This window comes from Carlito syrichta, unplaced genomic scaffold, assembly GCF_000164805.1.
Source record: "Carlito syrichta isolate Samal-C Ts95f unplaced genomic scaffold, Tarsius_syrichta-2.0.1 Scaffold311867, whole genome shotgun sequence".
Lineage (NCBI taxonomy): Eukaryota > Metazoa > Chordata > Mammalia > Primates > Tarsiidae > Carlito > Carlito syrichta.
Window position 1 is genome coordinate 64898 of NW_007255963.1, and position 16848 is coordinate 81745.

The 16848-nt window shown below is 37.7% G+C and overlaps 1 protein-coding gene across 5 annotated transcripts in view; it reads right to left on the reverse strand.

Moving 5' to 3' along the window:
• Positions 1-240: 240 nt before the first annotated feature.
• Positions 241-16848, reverse strand: part of KIDINS220 (kinase D interacting substrate 220) — a 118396-nt gene continuing 101788 nt past the window's right edge. For 2 of the 5 annotated variants that reach the window (XM_021718150.1, XM_021718149.1), the window contains exons 25-29: positions 13073-13204; positions 10956-11054; positions 9734-9970; positions 2445-2501; positions 241-703 (exon numbers count right to left, since the gene is read on the reverse strand). In XM_021718150.1, the coding sequence (XP_021573825.1) occupies positions 2451-2501; positions 9734-9970; positions 10956-11054; positions 13073-13204 (519 nt within the window). In that variant the 3' untranslated portion in view covers positions 241-703; positions 2445-2450. Of the gene's footprint in view, positions 704-2444; positions 2502-4186; positions 7439-9733; positions 9971-10955; positions 11055-13072; positions 13205-16848 lie in introns of those variants that run through there. The other 3 variants (XM_008069218.2, XM_021718148.1, XM_021718147.1) reach the window with 2 other exon arrangements.

The following is a 16848-nucleotide window of genomic DNA, read 5'->3' on the forward strand; positions in this document are numbered from 1 at the left end:
AGTCTGAAAATAACTCAGGTAAAATACGAAAGCCAGGTGTGGTGGTTCACACTGGTTGTCCCAGCTACTAGGAGGCTGAAACTTGAGCCCAGCACTTCGAGGCTGCAGTGAGCTATGATCACACCACTGCATTCCAGCCTGGGTACAGGGCAAGACCCTGTCTCTAAAAATAAAAACAAACAGACAACAACAAAAAGACAGAAGGAGAAAAACAAAAAAACTCAAAAAGAAAATACTTTCTTTCAAAATAAAAAGTTTAATTCGCGTCAAGTCTAACAATATGCAGTCTACAAATTCTGAGAAACACAGCTAAGAAAGTGCAAGCATCAAGAACTATGATAACTTTGAAAATAACACTCTAACTTTTTATTAGATACCTGACCAAGAGGATGCTGTAAAATAGAGTTTATTTACATGCTTCTTGCTATAGATTTGGGCTTTTACCTAAGATTTCATAAAACGAACACTTTCTACACCTACTAAGAACTAAATTCTAAATTCTACACCTACTGAGAACAAATAAAACTGGTGGAGTGAACAAATTTCTTGTCTCCCGGCGATGAATGGTAGATAGGTGGTGTCTTCTTCACCCTCTTACATTTGGCGAGGAAGCCAGCTGTGAGAAGTGACCCGAACTGTCAGGAGAAATGAGAAACGAACTTGGGTCTATGGGCAGGACACTAAGCTCTAGAGCCCTTATTGCCTTGAAAGAAAACAAGGTAAATAAGTATAAAATATTAAAGTTAGAAAATGACAGTGAATAATCAAGATGATCTACATGATTTCAAACAGCTTCCTAATTTGAATAATATGGAGCATGTCGTTCTACAGTCTAAAAGTAAATTTTCATTTATCCAAGTTCTAGTAATTCAGTTTGGTATGTTACATCTTGCTTTGTTAAATCCTGGCAAAATTAAGAAAGGGTTCCTAATACACATCAGTAGCGTAAGTAACACCACAAGAAGCCTATTTAACTTAAGAAAATGGACTTAAGTGTACTCCATAAGCAAGTGGCTGCTGATGACACTCTGCAGGCTGATTCGCAGTATCCCATGTGCTTTGAAACAGTAACATCACCTTCATGATACGTTATGTAATGGTATCACATTACATTAGGTTGGTCTTCACTCCAGGTAGGGTTTTACTGACGCTTTAAAAGTCATCCTACTAATAGATATGGAAACAATTGCTCTTCCTTGACGGACCCTTTTCTTCTTATAAAGTCTTTGTTTTCCAGAATGCCTCACTGTACTGAAAATTCAGGATAAGTACTCATCCCACAGCAACACAAGACCCATTCAAAGGGGTTTCTCCTCTGAGTTCCAGAAAGCCCGTTTGAAACCTTCAACCCATGAGGGAGTGTGGCACAGCAGACTCTGATCTGGTGTCAGCCACGACTGTGGTTTACTAATAATTTTACTCAAAAGCTTTGATCATGTGAGTGACAATATTAGGGGGGACCCCCCAAAAAACAGAATTATCCTTTTGGAGGGTGGGCCCCTTGTAGTACACTCAGAACTTGTTCCTCCGGATCAAATGGTCAACCGAAGTTTTTATCTGGAAGTTTTGAGAAAGTTGTGTCACAATTTGCATAAGAAACATCCTGAGCTGTGACAAACAAGTGACTGGTTCTTCCACCATGACTACGCACCTGCCCACACTGCGTTGAGTGTTCAACAGTTTTTGACCCCAAACCCTCCCTATTTACACAGTTTCACCTGGAGCAAACTGTTTTTGTTTCTCGGATGAAAAGAGTCCTCCAAGGGAAACGTTTTGCTGATGTGAAAGAGGTGAAACAAGAAAGGGCAAAAGCACCAAAAGGCATCAAAATAGACAAGGTCAAAAACTATTTTGAGCAGTAGATGAAGCATCTCGATAGGTGCATTGCATCAAACAGAGAGTACTCTGAAGGTCACTGAAGTTTACACATACAAGAATACATAATTTTAAATAAATTCCGGGGTTTTGGGGGTCTCCCTTCATATTTAATTTCTAGCAACTATTTTAGATATTTCCTTAACTCATTTATTAAAGTGGTGAGAACATAAATTCTCTGACGAGCACTGTTTTTCAACAGCTGGCTTAAAACCACAGTCATGCACTTATTGACAGGGATGCCTTCTGAGAAATGGGTCAAGTGATTCCTTTGTGAGACATCATGGAGTGCACTTACACAACTTAGATGGTTAAGCCTACCACACACCTAGGCTATATGGCACAGCCTACTGTTCCCAGGCTACAAATCTGTACAGCAGGTCACTGTGCTGAACGCTGTAGGCAACTGTAACACAATGGTATTTGTGTCTAAACACGGGAAACATTTTTACTTTAATACAGTAAAAATACAGTACTATAATCTTACGGGACCACTGTCAGTCGTTCAGCAAATCGCTCTCATGCGGTACATGACTGTAGCTGACTTTGAAAACTAATTTTTTACATACCTTAGTTTAATCTGGATCCTCTGAAGAGCTATCTATCTGAAGGCCAGCATTTTCCTCCTAGGCATGAAAGGGTTTAAAATTATGTAAGAATCTAAATTCTCCATTTAATCAGTCTCAACCAGGGATTCTCAACCTTTGTGATAAGCCATTAAAAACCATCCAGTGCTGGCTCACTGTTATCTATAAATTTCCATTTCTCAATTCATTTGCATAACGATGGCCTGTGCCTAGGACTCTGTGGTAGGGAAGGGCAGGGAGTACCACACCTGGAAATTAAAAATGCAGTCCTTCCAGAGTCCCACCCAGGCCTGCCCACACCCCTCCTGTACCCCACACAAGACGTCACCAGTCTGCTTCTTCCCTTCTGCCCAGCATAAGTCTAGAAGAGAAGGTGGGGGAATAATTAAGCCCGATATTGTCGCAAATGCTTGCCAAAGAAGTTAATTTCATGGCACCTTCCCTTTTACCCATTTACTGCCTCAAGTAACTCACCCATAAAATAAAGGGGAACAGTGCCCTTTGGTTCTCCTTTTCCTAGCAGTGACGCTGATTTATTCAAGAGTTAGCCAGACATTCAGACTTTTAAACCATGGGATACTTCTAAATAGGCTGAGAATTCCTGGTGTAGCTAAAAATTATGTGGTCTTAAAATCTCTTAAATTTTAGTATTTTAGCCAGAAGAAAAAAGGACTTAATTGCATTCAAATTTTTCTTCTAATGGTTAGTATTTGTAAGGAAAAAAATCATAATTACAAATATATTTCTACTCCAATATTGTATCATGCAAATGATCTAAAGAGGTCTCAAGGTTAGAATCTTAGCAACTAAGTTTCTAAAATTACTTGGTTAAGCAATTAAAATTATTCTGGACACTATATAGGTAAAATAAAACATGAAGACAAAATTTCCTTTGGTATTGACACTGTTAATGCTTAAGTTTCCCAGTAGAGCTGATCTTTAAACATTCAGGACTGTGAAAGCTGTTTCAACCGAGAAGAGAGCAACAGCTTCTCTTCACTCCATCTTCTGCCGAAAGCCTGTACTCACAGGCAGTATTCCACAAGGCCACGGTGAACGGATCTGGCTCAGTGCTGTGCTACATTAACAGAACTATCAGTGGCTACAGTGAAGGAAAATGGTTTATAGAACACAGAACTCTAAATGAGGCAGACTCAAGGGATTAGAGGGAACAGAACACCGATTTTCTTTTCTATCGTTTTTCACCCAGCTTAAAGCAAAGTTTTGCCTATGTGAGAATCAGACTGAGTTATGTGTTATAAACAGATACAGATACACAGACACAGACACACAAGTTGAAAGGGAGATGGTGTGTGACTCAGTAACTCATCTGGTTTGTTAACTTTTCTATCAGTTTGGAAAAGCAAAGTTCTCCAGGATGTTCATGTGATAAATTGGTATCTTCCTGGTATCTGGATAAACTACCTGCTGTGGCTACAGAAATACACTGCACAGTCACTGGACACTAATGTGCTTTTTGGCACAAATGTGTCTCCGGGCACTAATACTTCACAAAAGCACCATTGAGGCATTGGGACTTAAGAGCCAAGTTCGATTAAAGACTGGTTGGGAGCAGTTCAGAACACTTCTGTCAACTGCCTGGCTGGACATAAATCTAAGTCTTCCACAGCTTTAAACATGTGACAAAACAAACACACAGACTACTTTTTTATTTTTAATCAAAATGTGAATCATTGTAGTGAATAAAAATTCATGAGTCAGAATAGCATGCAATTTTTTTTATTGTTTTCTAAGTCTATTTGTACACTTAATACCCTAGTATTAATTTCACAAACAGTATAAAAAATGTACTCCAATGATATTAAGCTGCAACTACTCACCTGAAAATGAACAAAATATTGCCTCTGAAATAATTACTAATTATACATTATTGCAAACTAATAAACACTACAAATATTAAAATGTTAAGATTTCAATATATAATGTCAATTACATTCTGCCTTCTTAAAATTACTTAAAGCACTGGTTAAAGATCATGCAAAATAAATACTTTATTAAAATGCTAGATTACACTCAAACACTAAGGCAATGAAACACAAAAGAGCAACAACTTAGCACAATGACTGGTCAAGTAAATAATGTAATCAGCATATTAATACAAATCTATTGAGTGATCAACATTGCCAGTGTAACACTGAATCTAGATAAGTGCATGTCTGTGATCTCACCATCTACGATCCTATCTGTGACTTAGGATATACGGCCAGAATTAATTCTACATAAATAAGCTATGTTAAAACGACAGGAAAATTTCAATGCATGATGACAGGGTACATTTCTAGTCCACACAGTACTTTAATGTGATCATTCTTTCACCTCTGCTAACAATTAATGGAAAGTATACAGTTTTACTGTTACAACAATTTTATTTTTTTTATTTTTTATTGTTACTTTGTTACATGTTTTTAAACTTTTTTAAAGGACGTTATTTCCTTTTTTATGATCTTCCCCCAGAATTAACATGCTGATTTAGGAACAGATGAAGTACGTCAACTCTGCCCAGGGATAGAAGGCAATGATTTAGTTTTACCTAATTAAATATTTCCGTGTCATTTGTCAATTGTCATTGATCTTCTACCATTTTAAACATTTTATGAAAAAATTTTTATAGACATGGGAATCTCACTAAATTGCCTAGGGAGGTCTCAAACTCCTGGTCTCAAATGATCCTCCTGCCTTAGCCTCCCAAAGCGCTGGGATTACAGGCATGAGCCACCATGTCTGGCCATCATGAACCTTCTTGATGTAATTGCTCCCTCATTCACTCATTCCATAAATATTTATTAATGCCTATTATTACCCAGGTTTCCCTGATTCTCCAGAAAAAGAATTTATGTTTTATCCCCCCATTTCATTGCTAAGCTCACTAAGAAAAATTGGGCATGCAATTTAAAAGAGTTGTAGAACAGACCAGGATGGTGTTTTAGGCACAGGTGGGTGGTGCTGAAGCAGAGTCTGGGGGTTAGGGAGAAGAGTATCCAGGTAATATGGAGGTTATTAGCCTCTCCCTGTATCTACTCTCCTGGCAGCTCTCAATGACCCAATGACCCAGTTATACTACCTTGGGTACTGTCACTTTCTTTTCAATTTTTAAAGTCCTCTTAATTATATATTTACTAGGACTTAACATCTAAAACCTCTCTGATAAACAATTTGTCTATTATATAGAACACTGGTTCTCAATTTACTGAGCATTTACCTTTAGTGTCAGGCCTATTTGATAATCTGTAAATTCTTATCTCGATTATACCCTAAAGAGTAAAATTTGCTTCTGCTTCATCTCACACCATGTCTTCCCTCAAATGTTTGAAGACTGAATGTTCTACAAAAGCGGTCTCTCTAGCTTTTTATTTTCTTTCACAAATTAAGCCCTTTAAATTGAATAGACTACTTCTGACTTATCTTTATACTCAGATCTCATCTTGTCTCGAAAAGTTTTATGGGGTTATATGCCAATGAAAGGTATAGTAACAGTAGTGAGTAATTACGAAGACAACAGAGGCTGACAGGTGAGCCACCATTTCTTATGCTTTCCTCTGATGTGTAGGATATGCCTCTTTTACCAAAAGCCTCACCATCTACTAACTATCTGCAAATAAAATGCATAAAGGTGATTTGCATGGATGGATTCAAAATTCAGGACAATTTGTCATAAGGGCACAGTAATACTATTCTACTTTTGCTTGTTTTTCTTAGAGAATACTTTCTCTTTCTTCTCCAAAACCTGTACTATCAGAAGAGGCTACTGCATGGAGCTCTGAAGAATCTTTTGAGAGCCTTGTATAGCTTGAACGCTGGCTTCGCTTATGCGTCATGCTCTTGAGATTTTCATTCTGAATAGCAGTTGGGTTGGGACTGGAACTAGGCCTCAGAATGACTTGAGAAGTCTCCCTAATTCCCTCCATCTCATCAAAATTCTGATTGGCTCTATTAGCGGGAGCACTATTGTTGTTCAGAGTCACAGTGCTGGGTGTTCGGTTGAGATTGTAGGCTTTCTGGCATGTGGGCCAGCTTTCTTCAGGGCTGCTAGCTATCAAGCTGCATTCGGAAGGGCTTTTCTTGTCTTCTGAGCAAATGGACATCCGAGCTATAATTGGATCTTGCAGGCCGCTCAGGCTGTGTGGGATTCCCCGCTTTCCACTGTGGCCGTCATCTTCCAACTCTATGAGATTTGCCTTTTCCAGCTGGGCATCATCAGCTGCTTCATTGTGGAGGGAGTGGTTGGGAGAACTTTCACTAGACCTTACTCCTGAATCTGAGGAATCCTTTTTGTCAAGGAGAGCATCTGATAAATACTCTTTTGCTTTAATAAAGGTCCTGATTGGCTCAGCACTGTGTTCTGGAGACTTTGACACTCTCTCTACCTTCCCTTCAGCTTTTTTATCTTTATCATCTTTGAGCAGTGGAGTGTTATCTGATTCTTCAGTACCAGACTCATCCTCATCACTTGGGAGTTTCTGGTAGCGCAGTCCACTTCCCTTCAGCTTCAAATCTGTCTGGAAGAGACTTGACCTTTCAGAGGACTTCTTGCCCAGGAGCAGCTTACTGCCTGACTGATCAGATTTCTCATCCTCTTCAGTGATAGGATCCAGGGGTGAGGCATCATTAGTGGAAACCCCTGATGATGAGTAATCTATAACATCCCCCCTCTTCATGAGAAACGGCTTCCTTCCGTCGTCCTGCTTTGGTTCACTATCCTTCCCTTTTTCTTGGTCTAGATTAGAATGAATAGAGCCCCCTGATGAACTCTGACCCATGTAATATGTGCTATGTGGAGAAGATCTACCACTAATTGTTGCAGACCCTGGGCCCCCTTCTAACTGGGACATCTGAGCAATATATTCTCTATAAGCATCTCTATACTCGGCCTGCACCTTATCAGTAAGCTTTGAAATTTCAATACTGGAATCCTGGGAATTGAGACTCGAAAGACTTGGGGTTCTGCGAGTTTGTGACTGTGAAGACAGAAAAAAAATAATTTAAAAATTCAAATAAGAAAAAAAGCCATAATAAACATCAGCTTAGGAAATATATATGTATACTAACAATTTAAAAAGCCATCAAAACACCAAATTCTTTTAAAAGAATTCTACATAACACAGTTTAACAAAAGCCATGACCTTATAAATAATCTTTCTGTTATTAAAAAGCTTTATAAAAATTTTAATAAAATCAGTTTATTAATATTTTAAAATATAATTAAATGTTATATTAACAAATAATCTTAGCATTTGTTTTTTAAAATTTTATGTATTTATTGTTTAAGAGATAGGGTCTTGTTGTGTTGCCCAGGCTGAATTCAAATGCCTGGGCTCAAGCAATCCTCCCACCCCAGCCTCCTGAGTTGCTGGGACTATAGGCACATGTCACCATGCCCAGCCACAGCACTTGTTTTTATATCTTCAACCTTCTAACTTTTAAGACAAAAGTCACCTTCACTGATAAAATGTAAAAAGCATGAGGTCAATAGTTGGGCCCTAATAAGTAGAGAAATAAAATATTTTTTAAGGTTTGATTTCTCAATATGAAATTTTAGGATTAGAATTAGAATTACTTTAGATCCCAGAAAAGTTAATAAATGAGAAGTAAAAAAGCACAGATTAGAAAAAATAAGGGGGAAACGGAAGAAAAAAGAATCAAGAACGTTTAAGAAGGAATAAGAGCAAAGGCTAAAACAAAAAAGTAGAAGCAAAATGGAGGCCTATCTCTCTTGAGAAGACCCCCAGGGGTTACACTCAGAATCTAAGGATGGTGCTACCCTAATCTATAGAGCAGCTGTCCCCAAATATTACATGTGCACCCCTCTCCCAGAGAGCCCCAAGGCCCAAACTGTTTTCATAAAAACACAAAGATGTCACTGCCATTTTCAACTCTCATTCTCACAAGAGTGTCCAGTGGAGTTTACAGAGACCACATGATGTATGACATCACAAGAGATTCACAATGCAGACAGGATGGAAACCCAGGTGTCTTCTATGAAGCCCAGCAATCAAGAGATTTGCAAAACAAATACCTTCTCACTAAATTTTGTTTGAGAAAATATAGTTATTTTTAATTTTAAAAGTTATTTATGTTAACATGTAAATAATTTATTTTAAAATAAGTTAATAAATAGATATTTAGACACCTTTTCCATTTTTATTCCTAATATAGTAAACGTTTATAGTAAAACTTTCGTAAACAAAAATACTTAGGGGTTCTCAATAATTTTTAAGAGAGTAAAGGGAGACTAAGATTGAAGAAAAGTTTGAGAACGGTTGCAATGATGGAAAGCTCTGAATTTCCAAGTCACAGTAGGAAATATCACAGTAGGAAATATTATAAAGCTGAAAATGAGAATTTCTCTAAAAACTTTATAAAGAATCCTAGGGAAAAGAAAAAAAACTACTGCTGTTGAATCAGAAACAAAAATATCAAGTGTGGACTTAGCATACTGTAAAGTAATTTTTATCTTAATAAAACAGTCAATACTCAATAACAAAATGGCTTGCCAACACAAAGAAATAAGGTAATGTAGAGAAAAAGATAATAACAATGAAAAAAATTTTTTACTATTAAACAAAACACCATTAAAAATGGTAGATCTACCCAGTACTGCTTTTCCTAAATATTGCCTAGCGTGGTGTTTCTTTGCAGCCACTTGTTATTTTTTCTTCCTTGCTTATTTTTTGTATCCTGCTCTGGTTTTTCCTAGTATACCCTTCTTCTCATTCCCCCTTACTCTCTCCTGAGTCTCTTACTGTGTTCTGTCCCATCTCCTCACCTGGTCTCTCTCACCCAAGACTATCCAAAGGAAGAATACCCCTACATCTAACACCAGATAATAAGAAAACAAATATCCATAAAGAGTGTTGTATACATACCAGAAACGCAAATGATGGTGTTCAAGGGGCTATTATGTGGCAAGTGTTCCAATAACGATGTATTTTAACCAATGACTACTAACATATTTAACAGGAAAATCATCCGTGAAAGGCTAAATATGCTGATCATCCTAACTGAAGTGGCCCAGTGGCCTATTTACTCTTCGTAACATTACCCTATGCAATTGTTTTCACAGTTCTTATCAATTTCTAAATACCCTTATATTTTCCTCTTATTTTACTGTCTTTCTCCAGAGCCCTCTAGTTTGTCCACTTGGTATTCAGTAAGCATTTCCTGAACAACTGTATAAATGCCCAACATAGTCTCAGTGAACTGAATAGTGCCCTTATTCTTTAATAATAAGAAAAATGCCATTTAATAAATACCTGCCAACTTAGGTTACTGTGACGAGGGGCACCTTCATCTAGGCCAAGTGTATTCAGCTCTTCGAAGCTGAAGTTGAGTGTGTAGGGAGTCTGGCTGGAGAGCTCAGTGTGAGGCAACTCGCTGTGTGAAGGGCGGTGAGCAGGGTCACCCTGCGGGGCTGGGGCACTGCTGTGCTCATTCAGGAAACGTGGGTCTTCAGGGACCACTTGGTTCTCTGCATTTCTCATTTCTAGTACCTTAGGAGAAGAAAAACATATCATAAATATCTACACTGACAAATAATATTTCAGAAGCTTTACAAATATTTTAGAAAAATAAAACATTATACAGTCATTATAATGGAAATACTTCAGCAAGTGAAGCATACTTCTGGCAAGTGAATTCCTATCATATCTGCTTATCTTTGATTTTAATTAATACTAAAAGAAGTAGTGGAAGAAATTAACATGCACACACATATATACATATACACTACACTCCAATTTGCTCATTATATTATTGCTTTAATTTAAAACTTAACTTGAAAACAAAGCAAAATGCAGCTGGAGCTTGTCAAAGAAAACCAGAGCTGGACGGCAGTTAGAGCAGTGAAACAGGACTGCTGCACTAGGGGAAAAGCGAGTTCAGTAGAACCCCGGGCTCAACTCTGAATGCAGCAGGGATAAGTGGGGATTTATAGCGGGGGGGGGGGGCAATGGAAAGAAAATTACTAAGAGAAAGCCTCAGGGGTGAGGGGAGGATTCTGGCTAAGCCGATGGCAAGGGTGACCAGACTTCACCTGGGGGAAGGTAAGGGATGAAGGATTTGATTCAATACCACAGGTGATCACATATCCATTGTGGGGTTCTTTATAAACTGACTTAGGATCCTTGCCAAAATCAGGCAATACAAGCCCCATAAGGACAGAAACAGAAGGGTGAGTCCTACAGGGCTTAGAGGACCCTGACTGGAGTCAGGTCAAGTGAAGGTGTGATGCATTGACGGATGGCCTCTTCCTCACATTTCTGAGTGAAATGCCCAAAAAGACAAAGGTTGCCACATGCTGCCATGCATATTCTCCATAACACAAAGCTATACACAAGTGCAAAGTACAGTTTTTACATTTTAAAAAATATGGAAAAATACCAGTTTAGACTAATACTTATTGATACCAGTTTTATACAATGTTGTGAATACCAAAATAATGTTATAAATACCATAATAATGTTATAAATATCTTACTGTGCTTCTGAAAAGATGCCAGTCTCCAAAATTCATATTCATCTCTTTCTTCAGTTCATCAATGTTACACTGAGCTAACACACGGCCATTTATGTTTGCCTGAGTAAAAATAAAAACAAATACAGGTATAAAGACAAATAAAATGTGAAATATTTTTAATTACTAGTGACTAAAGAGTATGCTTATGTTTAGCTTTAAGAAATTCACTAGCAACCAGAAAGGTTGACTTAAAAGAGGTTATCATGCCATGTAATAATATAATAAACAAGCTAAAGTTGAACAACATAAGCTACTCCATATTTTTCCAAATGTCTTAAGCATTTAAAAGCAAATTACTCTTCAGAGAGCAGCCCAAGAGCTAACCCTCCCAACTATTTCTTTTTGAGTCCAAGTCTCACTCTGTCGCCCAGACTGGAGTACAGTGGCACACTCACAGCCACTGTAGCCCCGACCTGCTGACTCAGGTGATCTTTCCACTTCAGCCTTCCAAGAAGTTGGAACTACAGATATGCACCACCACGCCTGGCTAACTTTTTGATTTATTGTAGAGATGAGGTCTTGCCAAGTTGCCCAGGTTGCTCAGGTAATCCTCTCACCTCGGCCTCCGCAAGTGTTGGGATTATAGGCATAAGGCACCACGCCTGGCCCCTCCCAACTATTTCAAAAACTACCTACCATGTCACGAGCAACAACAAAACTGTTGTTTTCCTAGTTTTAAAAAATATGAACATGAACACAAGCTGCCAGGAGGGGACAAAGACATCTGTCCTCATGAGTCACTATGAGACAAAGTTCCAAATGAAGTATGGTCTGCAAACTTGTTTATAATTTATATTAACTCCAGCCATGAAGAATGTCCACCCACTCATTTCTATTAAATTCACAAAAAATGATTTTATCAATTTTGGTACTCTGTAATTCTAGTTTCTCCCCAAACTCCCCATTAATAATAGGGAGCTTACTTCTTTTATGAAATATAAAACCTGACCTTATTAACTGGTAAAATTACAAAATACCCATGTTTAAAATCAACAGTGTTCCGTTTCAAGTTGGTTCTGAAGAAACAAGTGTCCAGAGCAAGTCTGTGGTAGATGCCCGGCTGTGACCACACAAAGGCGTCAGCAGCACACCCACAGTCAGTGCTATGGCAGGACCCAGGAAGCCAGGACCTGGTGGTAAAGAGCTGAGTTAGGAGAAAACCACTATCCCGATGGAAACAAAATCCCTACAGAAGACTCAGATAGGAGACCTCACTCTCTCTTGACACTGATCAGTTGCCTGGAGGAAAGAGTCAGGCTTATACATGGGAAAGGCCTACTCTGACTCATGCAGAAGGTATTGTGGTAAACCAGCTCTGTAAGAAAACTGACATGGCTGGGCACAATGGCTCAAGCCTGTAATCCCAGCACTTTGGGAGACCGAGGCGAGAGGATCACCTGAGCCCAGCAGGTCAAGGCTGTGGTGGCTGTGAGTGTGCCATTGCACGCCAGTCTGGGCAACAGAGTGAGACTCCAACTCAAAAAAGAAAGACAAAAGAAAACTGACACTATCTGAAAGCTTTCTGACTAAACACAGGCTACGATCAGTAAAATGGTATCCATATATGCTCACAATTCTTTTAAAAACTTCAGATGCCATTCTTTAAATTATATAAATATTAGAGGCTTGTCATTAATGCCTTACTTTACTGGAGTACTCTCACAAAATACAAATCAGTGGAAATATCTACTGTAATATAACTGGACTTGTTAACCTGGTATAAGGGAAGCTTTCCCACAGCCCTGTCCAACCTCCTGGTAGCTATTAGAATATTAATAATAGACTTGCAAGAAAAGGATCTTGCAATAACAGGATCTAAACTTCTGTAAACGCATTAGCCTTTCAAAACCAAACCTATGTAGTTTCATCAGCTGTGACATAATCCTAAGTCTTATATGACACAAAAATGAGGATTTGGAGAAAATGAGGCTTACTTTGATAATTGTTAAGTCATTCAAATAAATATTACAATTAGAAAAAAATATAACATAAAAAGTTTTTCTGTTCCACATCGGAAAGGTGAGTTATGTTTATCTCAATGTGAAATCCCTTAGTCAGAGTGTAAGTGGGGACCTCACCTTTTTGATTGTTGCACAATATTGAGGCAGCATATTCTGGTCTAGACCTTCTATTTGCTTTAGTTTCTCACATACTGCATCCACGTTCAGTGAATTCAGTAATATCACTGGTCCTGGGGCTGGGCCTGATCCCTAGATAAGTTGAGGAAAAATACAGGTATGAATAGCATTTAATGCAAAATATATGAGGTCATGTAAGAGAGAAGAACTCATTAAGTTCTATTATGAAGTAAAGTAAAAACAACAGATGCACGTAGCATGGTAAGGATATGCCATTAGGGAACAGCTTTAGCTGTTATTCCCTAATGAGTAGCTCCTATTGTAGCTGATACAGTCTAATCAAAATCACTTTTCTATGAAGACAGAACATTCCATGAACCAAACCTAGGCCAATTTCTCAAATGTTTTCAGCCTAACCTCCAGAGAGAAGATTGCTGTCTTTAAGGAAGGACAGAGGAGTTGCATTTAAAAAAATAAATGAGGTAAGGGAACACTGATGCGGATATTATAGAAGTCCAAGAGATAAACCTATGGAAAAAATGCAAAGTACCTATACTAAACAATTAAGGTGCTTTAAGGTGTTTACAGACTACCTTAGTAGTATACAATAGCTGAAGTTTTCAGATCTGGTTATATTTTATCCAAGGGATCTAAAACTTCTGTTAAAATCTGTACAGTCATCATGTAAACATAAAACAAAAGTATTACTTCTTAAATGTGTAAGTAAATAGAATCTATTACCATTTATTCTTATTGAAAAGAAAAGCCAAAATTATAAGTCTAGTATTTTATTGAGAAGAAAAACATGTTCTGAATGTTGTGACACACTAAAGAAGGATTTGCCCATTGATACATGCATCCTCTCTATTACAGATGTACCCATTGTGGTCTGGACGAGTTAAGTTAGTCCTTCAAAGTCACAGAGTACATAGCTAGTTAGTGGTAGACTTGGGCCAGAACCCTAATGCAGCAGATCTTATAATTTCCTATGTTCCTTCCTCCAACTGTCTGTTTTTGAAGAGGCTATGGAAACTAAAATCACAATAAAGAGAAAGCAAATATAGAGGAAACTAACACAGAAAGACGAAGATAACACTCCAAACAGAATCTGTCCTGTTTACTATTCAATTATTCTTCCAATGATAGAATCCCAATTAATAAATATAGAAGAGGAAAACAGAAAATTACCGTTAGGTAAACACAACAATAATATCTTCAAGGTATGTAAATTTATATTTTCTACTCTTCTTTTATCACTATCAGGGCAAAAGTAGACTATAGCACAAACATGCTTGTTAGCCATTTGTTAAAGACAATTTGTAAAATGAAAGTATAACATAATATTCTTATTACTAATGAATATTTTAATACATACACATATTGTATATCTACATTACATATAAATATAAATATAAAGAAAGCTAGGGAATGAGATCACATTGAACAGACAGCTGAAGTAGTAAATTTATGGGCGTTAGAAAATCTCAGCAAGTTTAAAATGGGACACAGGTCCCTAAAAGTTGGGACATTAATGACCTGGAATACACTGAACCAAATACATTTACTTACAGTTTATTTTTAATTAAATATAAATTTAATTAATGTCATGTATTAATGGTCTAGGGTGCAATTGCTTCAAAAATACTAACAGCAAAACACTACTAGTCTTTCCATAATTTAGTTTTTGTATCTGTATCACAGCTCTATTTTCTGCATGGCTAAGCCAATATTCAGTGTTAATTATTCTCTATCTACTGTGAAAATGCTTTCTATGAATTTTTAATAACCATACTTGTTTTATCTTTTCCTTCTTTATTTTTATTTTTTTGAGTCGTAGTCTCACTCTGTCGCCCAGGCAGAAGTGCAGTGGCACACTCACGGCCACCACAGCCTTGACCTGCTGGGCTCAAGAGATCCTTCCACCTCAGCCTTCCAAGTAGCTGGAACTACAGGCACATGCCACCACTCCCAGCTAATTTTTTTACTTATTGTAGAGATGTGGTACTGCCAAGTTGCTCAGGATGGTCTCAAACCCATGGGCTCAGGCAATCCTCTCATCTTGGCTTCCCAAAGTGCTTGGATTATAGGTGTGAGCCACTGCGCCCTGCCTTCCTTCTTTTTAAACAGCTTTGTTGAGATATTTGCATGCCATATAATTCTCCTATTTAAAGTGTACACTTCAGTGATTTTTAGTATATTTACTCAGTTGTGTAACCATCACCACAATCAACTTTAGAACTTTTTTTCACCCCCAAAATAAATCCCTGCATCCATTAGCAGTCATTCCTCATCTCCCCAATACTACTAACCTACCTCTAGATTTACCCTGGCAACTACTAACCTACCTCTAGATTTGCCCATTCTAGACACGTCATATAAATGGAATCATATAATAGATGACCCTTTCTTTCTCTTAGCATAATTTTTCAAGATTCATCTACGCTATAACACGTTAGTACGTCTTTTTATTGCTGAATAATATTTATCCTTTAAAAGACCTTCAATTTTGTCTTTCAAATGCTTTTATTCCTCAACCTATCTATCGCCTTGCTCTGGATACATTTATACTTGTTTACATTTGGGGGTTCAAAAATCACAAAAGAATGGTTGGATCAACAAAATAAATAATGATCCTACTGGATTATACCCCATAGATGAAATACATACCAATGAGTACATACTGGTAAAACTAAGTAACTAGAAAAGTAAATGAATTAGGAAGAAGAGACAGCTTTTCCTTATAGAATCCCAATTAATAAATATAGAAGAGGAAAACAGAAAATTACCGTTAGGTAAACACAACAATAATAGTGACCATACACAGGATCCATCAATGGATGCTAAAATTAATATAGGTAAAAGTATAAGCAGAAACAGGATATTTGCAAAGTTCAAAGTATCTCCCTCAAGATATTTATTACTTACAAAAGGAAAAAGAAACCTGGCAGCGTTATCAGATACAATGCTAATGAAGTGATCAAGATTAGTATTACCAGTGGTAAGATTTAGGGACACCACGAACTCTCATGTGATGCACTGAGCAAGGCATCACATCATTCTTGTGGTTTTCTTGTGTTGTACAACCTCCTTCTAAATATGAGGAAACATAAGACAAACCCAAATGGAGGGACAGTCTACAAAATGATTAACTAATATTCTTTAAAAGTGTTAATTAAAGTCCTGAAAGACAAGAAAAGACTGAGGAAATGTCACAGATTAGATGAGACTAAGGAGAAATAACAAAAAAATGCAACTGAATTGGATCCTGGACCAGAGAAATAACATTAGTGGAAAAGCTGGTGAAATTCAAATAAAGTCTGTAGTTAGGCTGGACGTGGTGGCTCAGTCCTGTAATCCCAGCACTTTGGGAGGCTGAGGTGAGAGGATTGCCTGGGCTTAAGGGCTCGAGGCCAGCCTGGGCAATTTGGTGAATTGTCTCTACAATAAATCAAAAAATAAGCCAGGCGTGGTAGCGTGTACTTGTAGTTCCAGCTACTTGGAAGGTTGAGGCAGAAGGATCTCCTGAGCCCAGCAGGTCGAGGCTGTGGTAGTCGTGAGCGTGCCACTGCACTCCAGCCTGGGCAACAGAGTAAGACTCTGACTCAAAAAAAAAAAAAGTCTGTAGTTGAGTTAGTAGTATTGTACCAATTTTAATTTCTGCTTTTGATAATTACACTATGTTATAAAAGATGGTTCTATTAAGAGGATACCATTTTTGTATTTTTCTTTTTCTTTTTTTTTGAGTTGGAGTCTCACTCTGTCGGCCAGACTGGAGT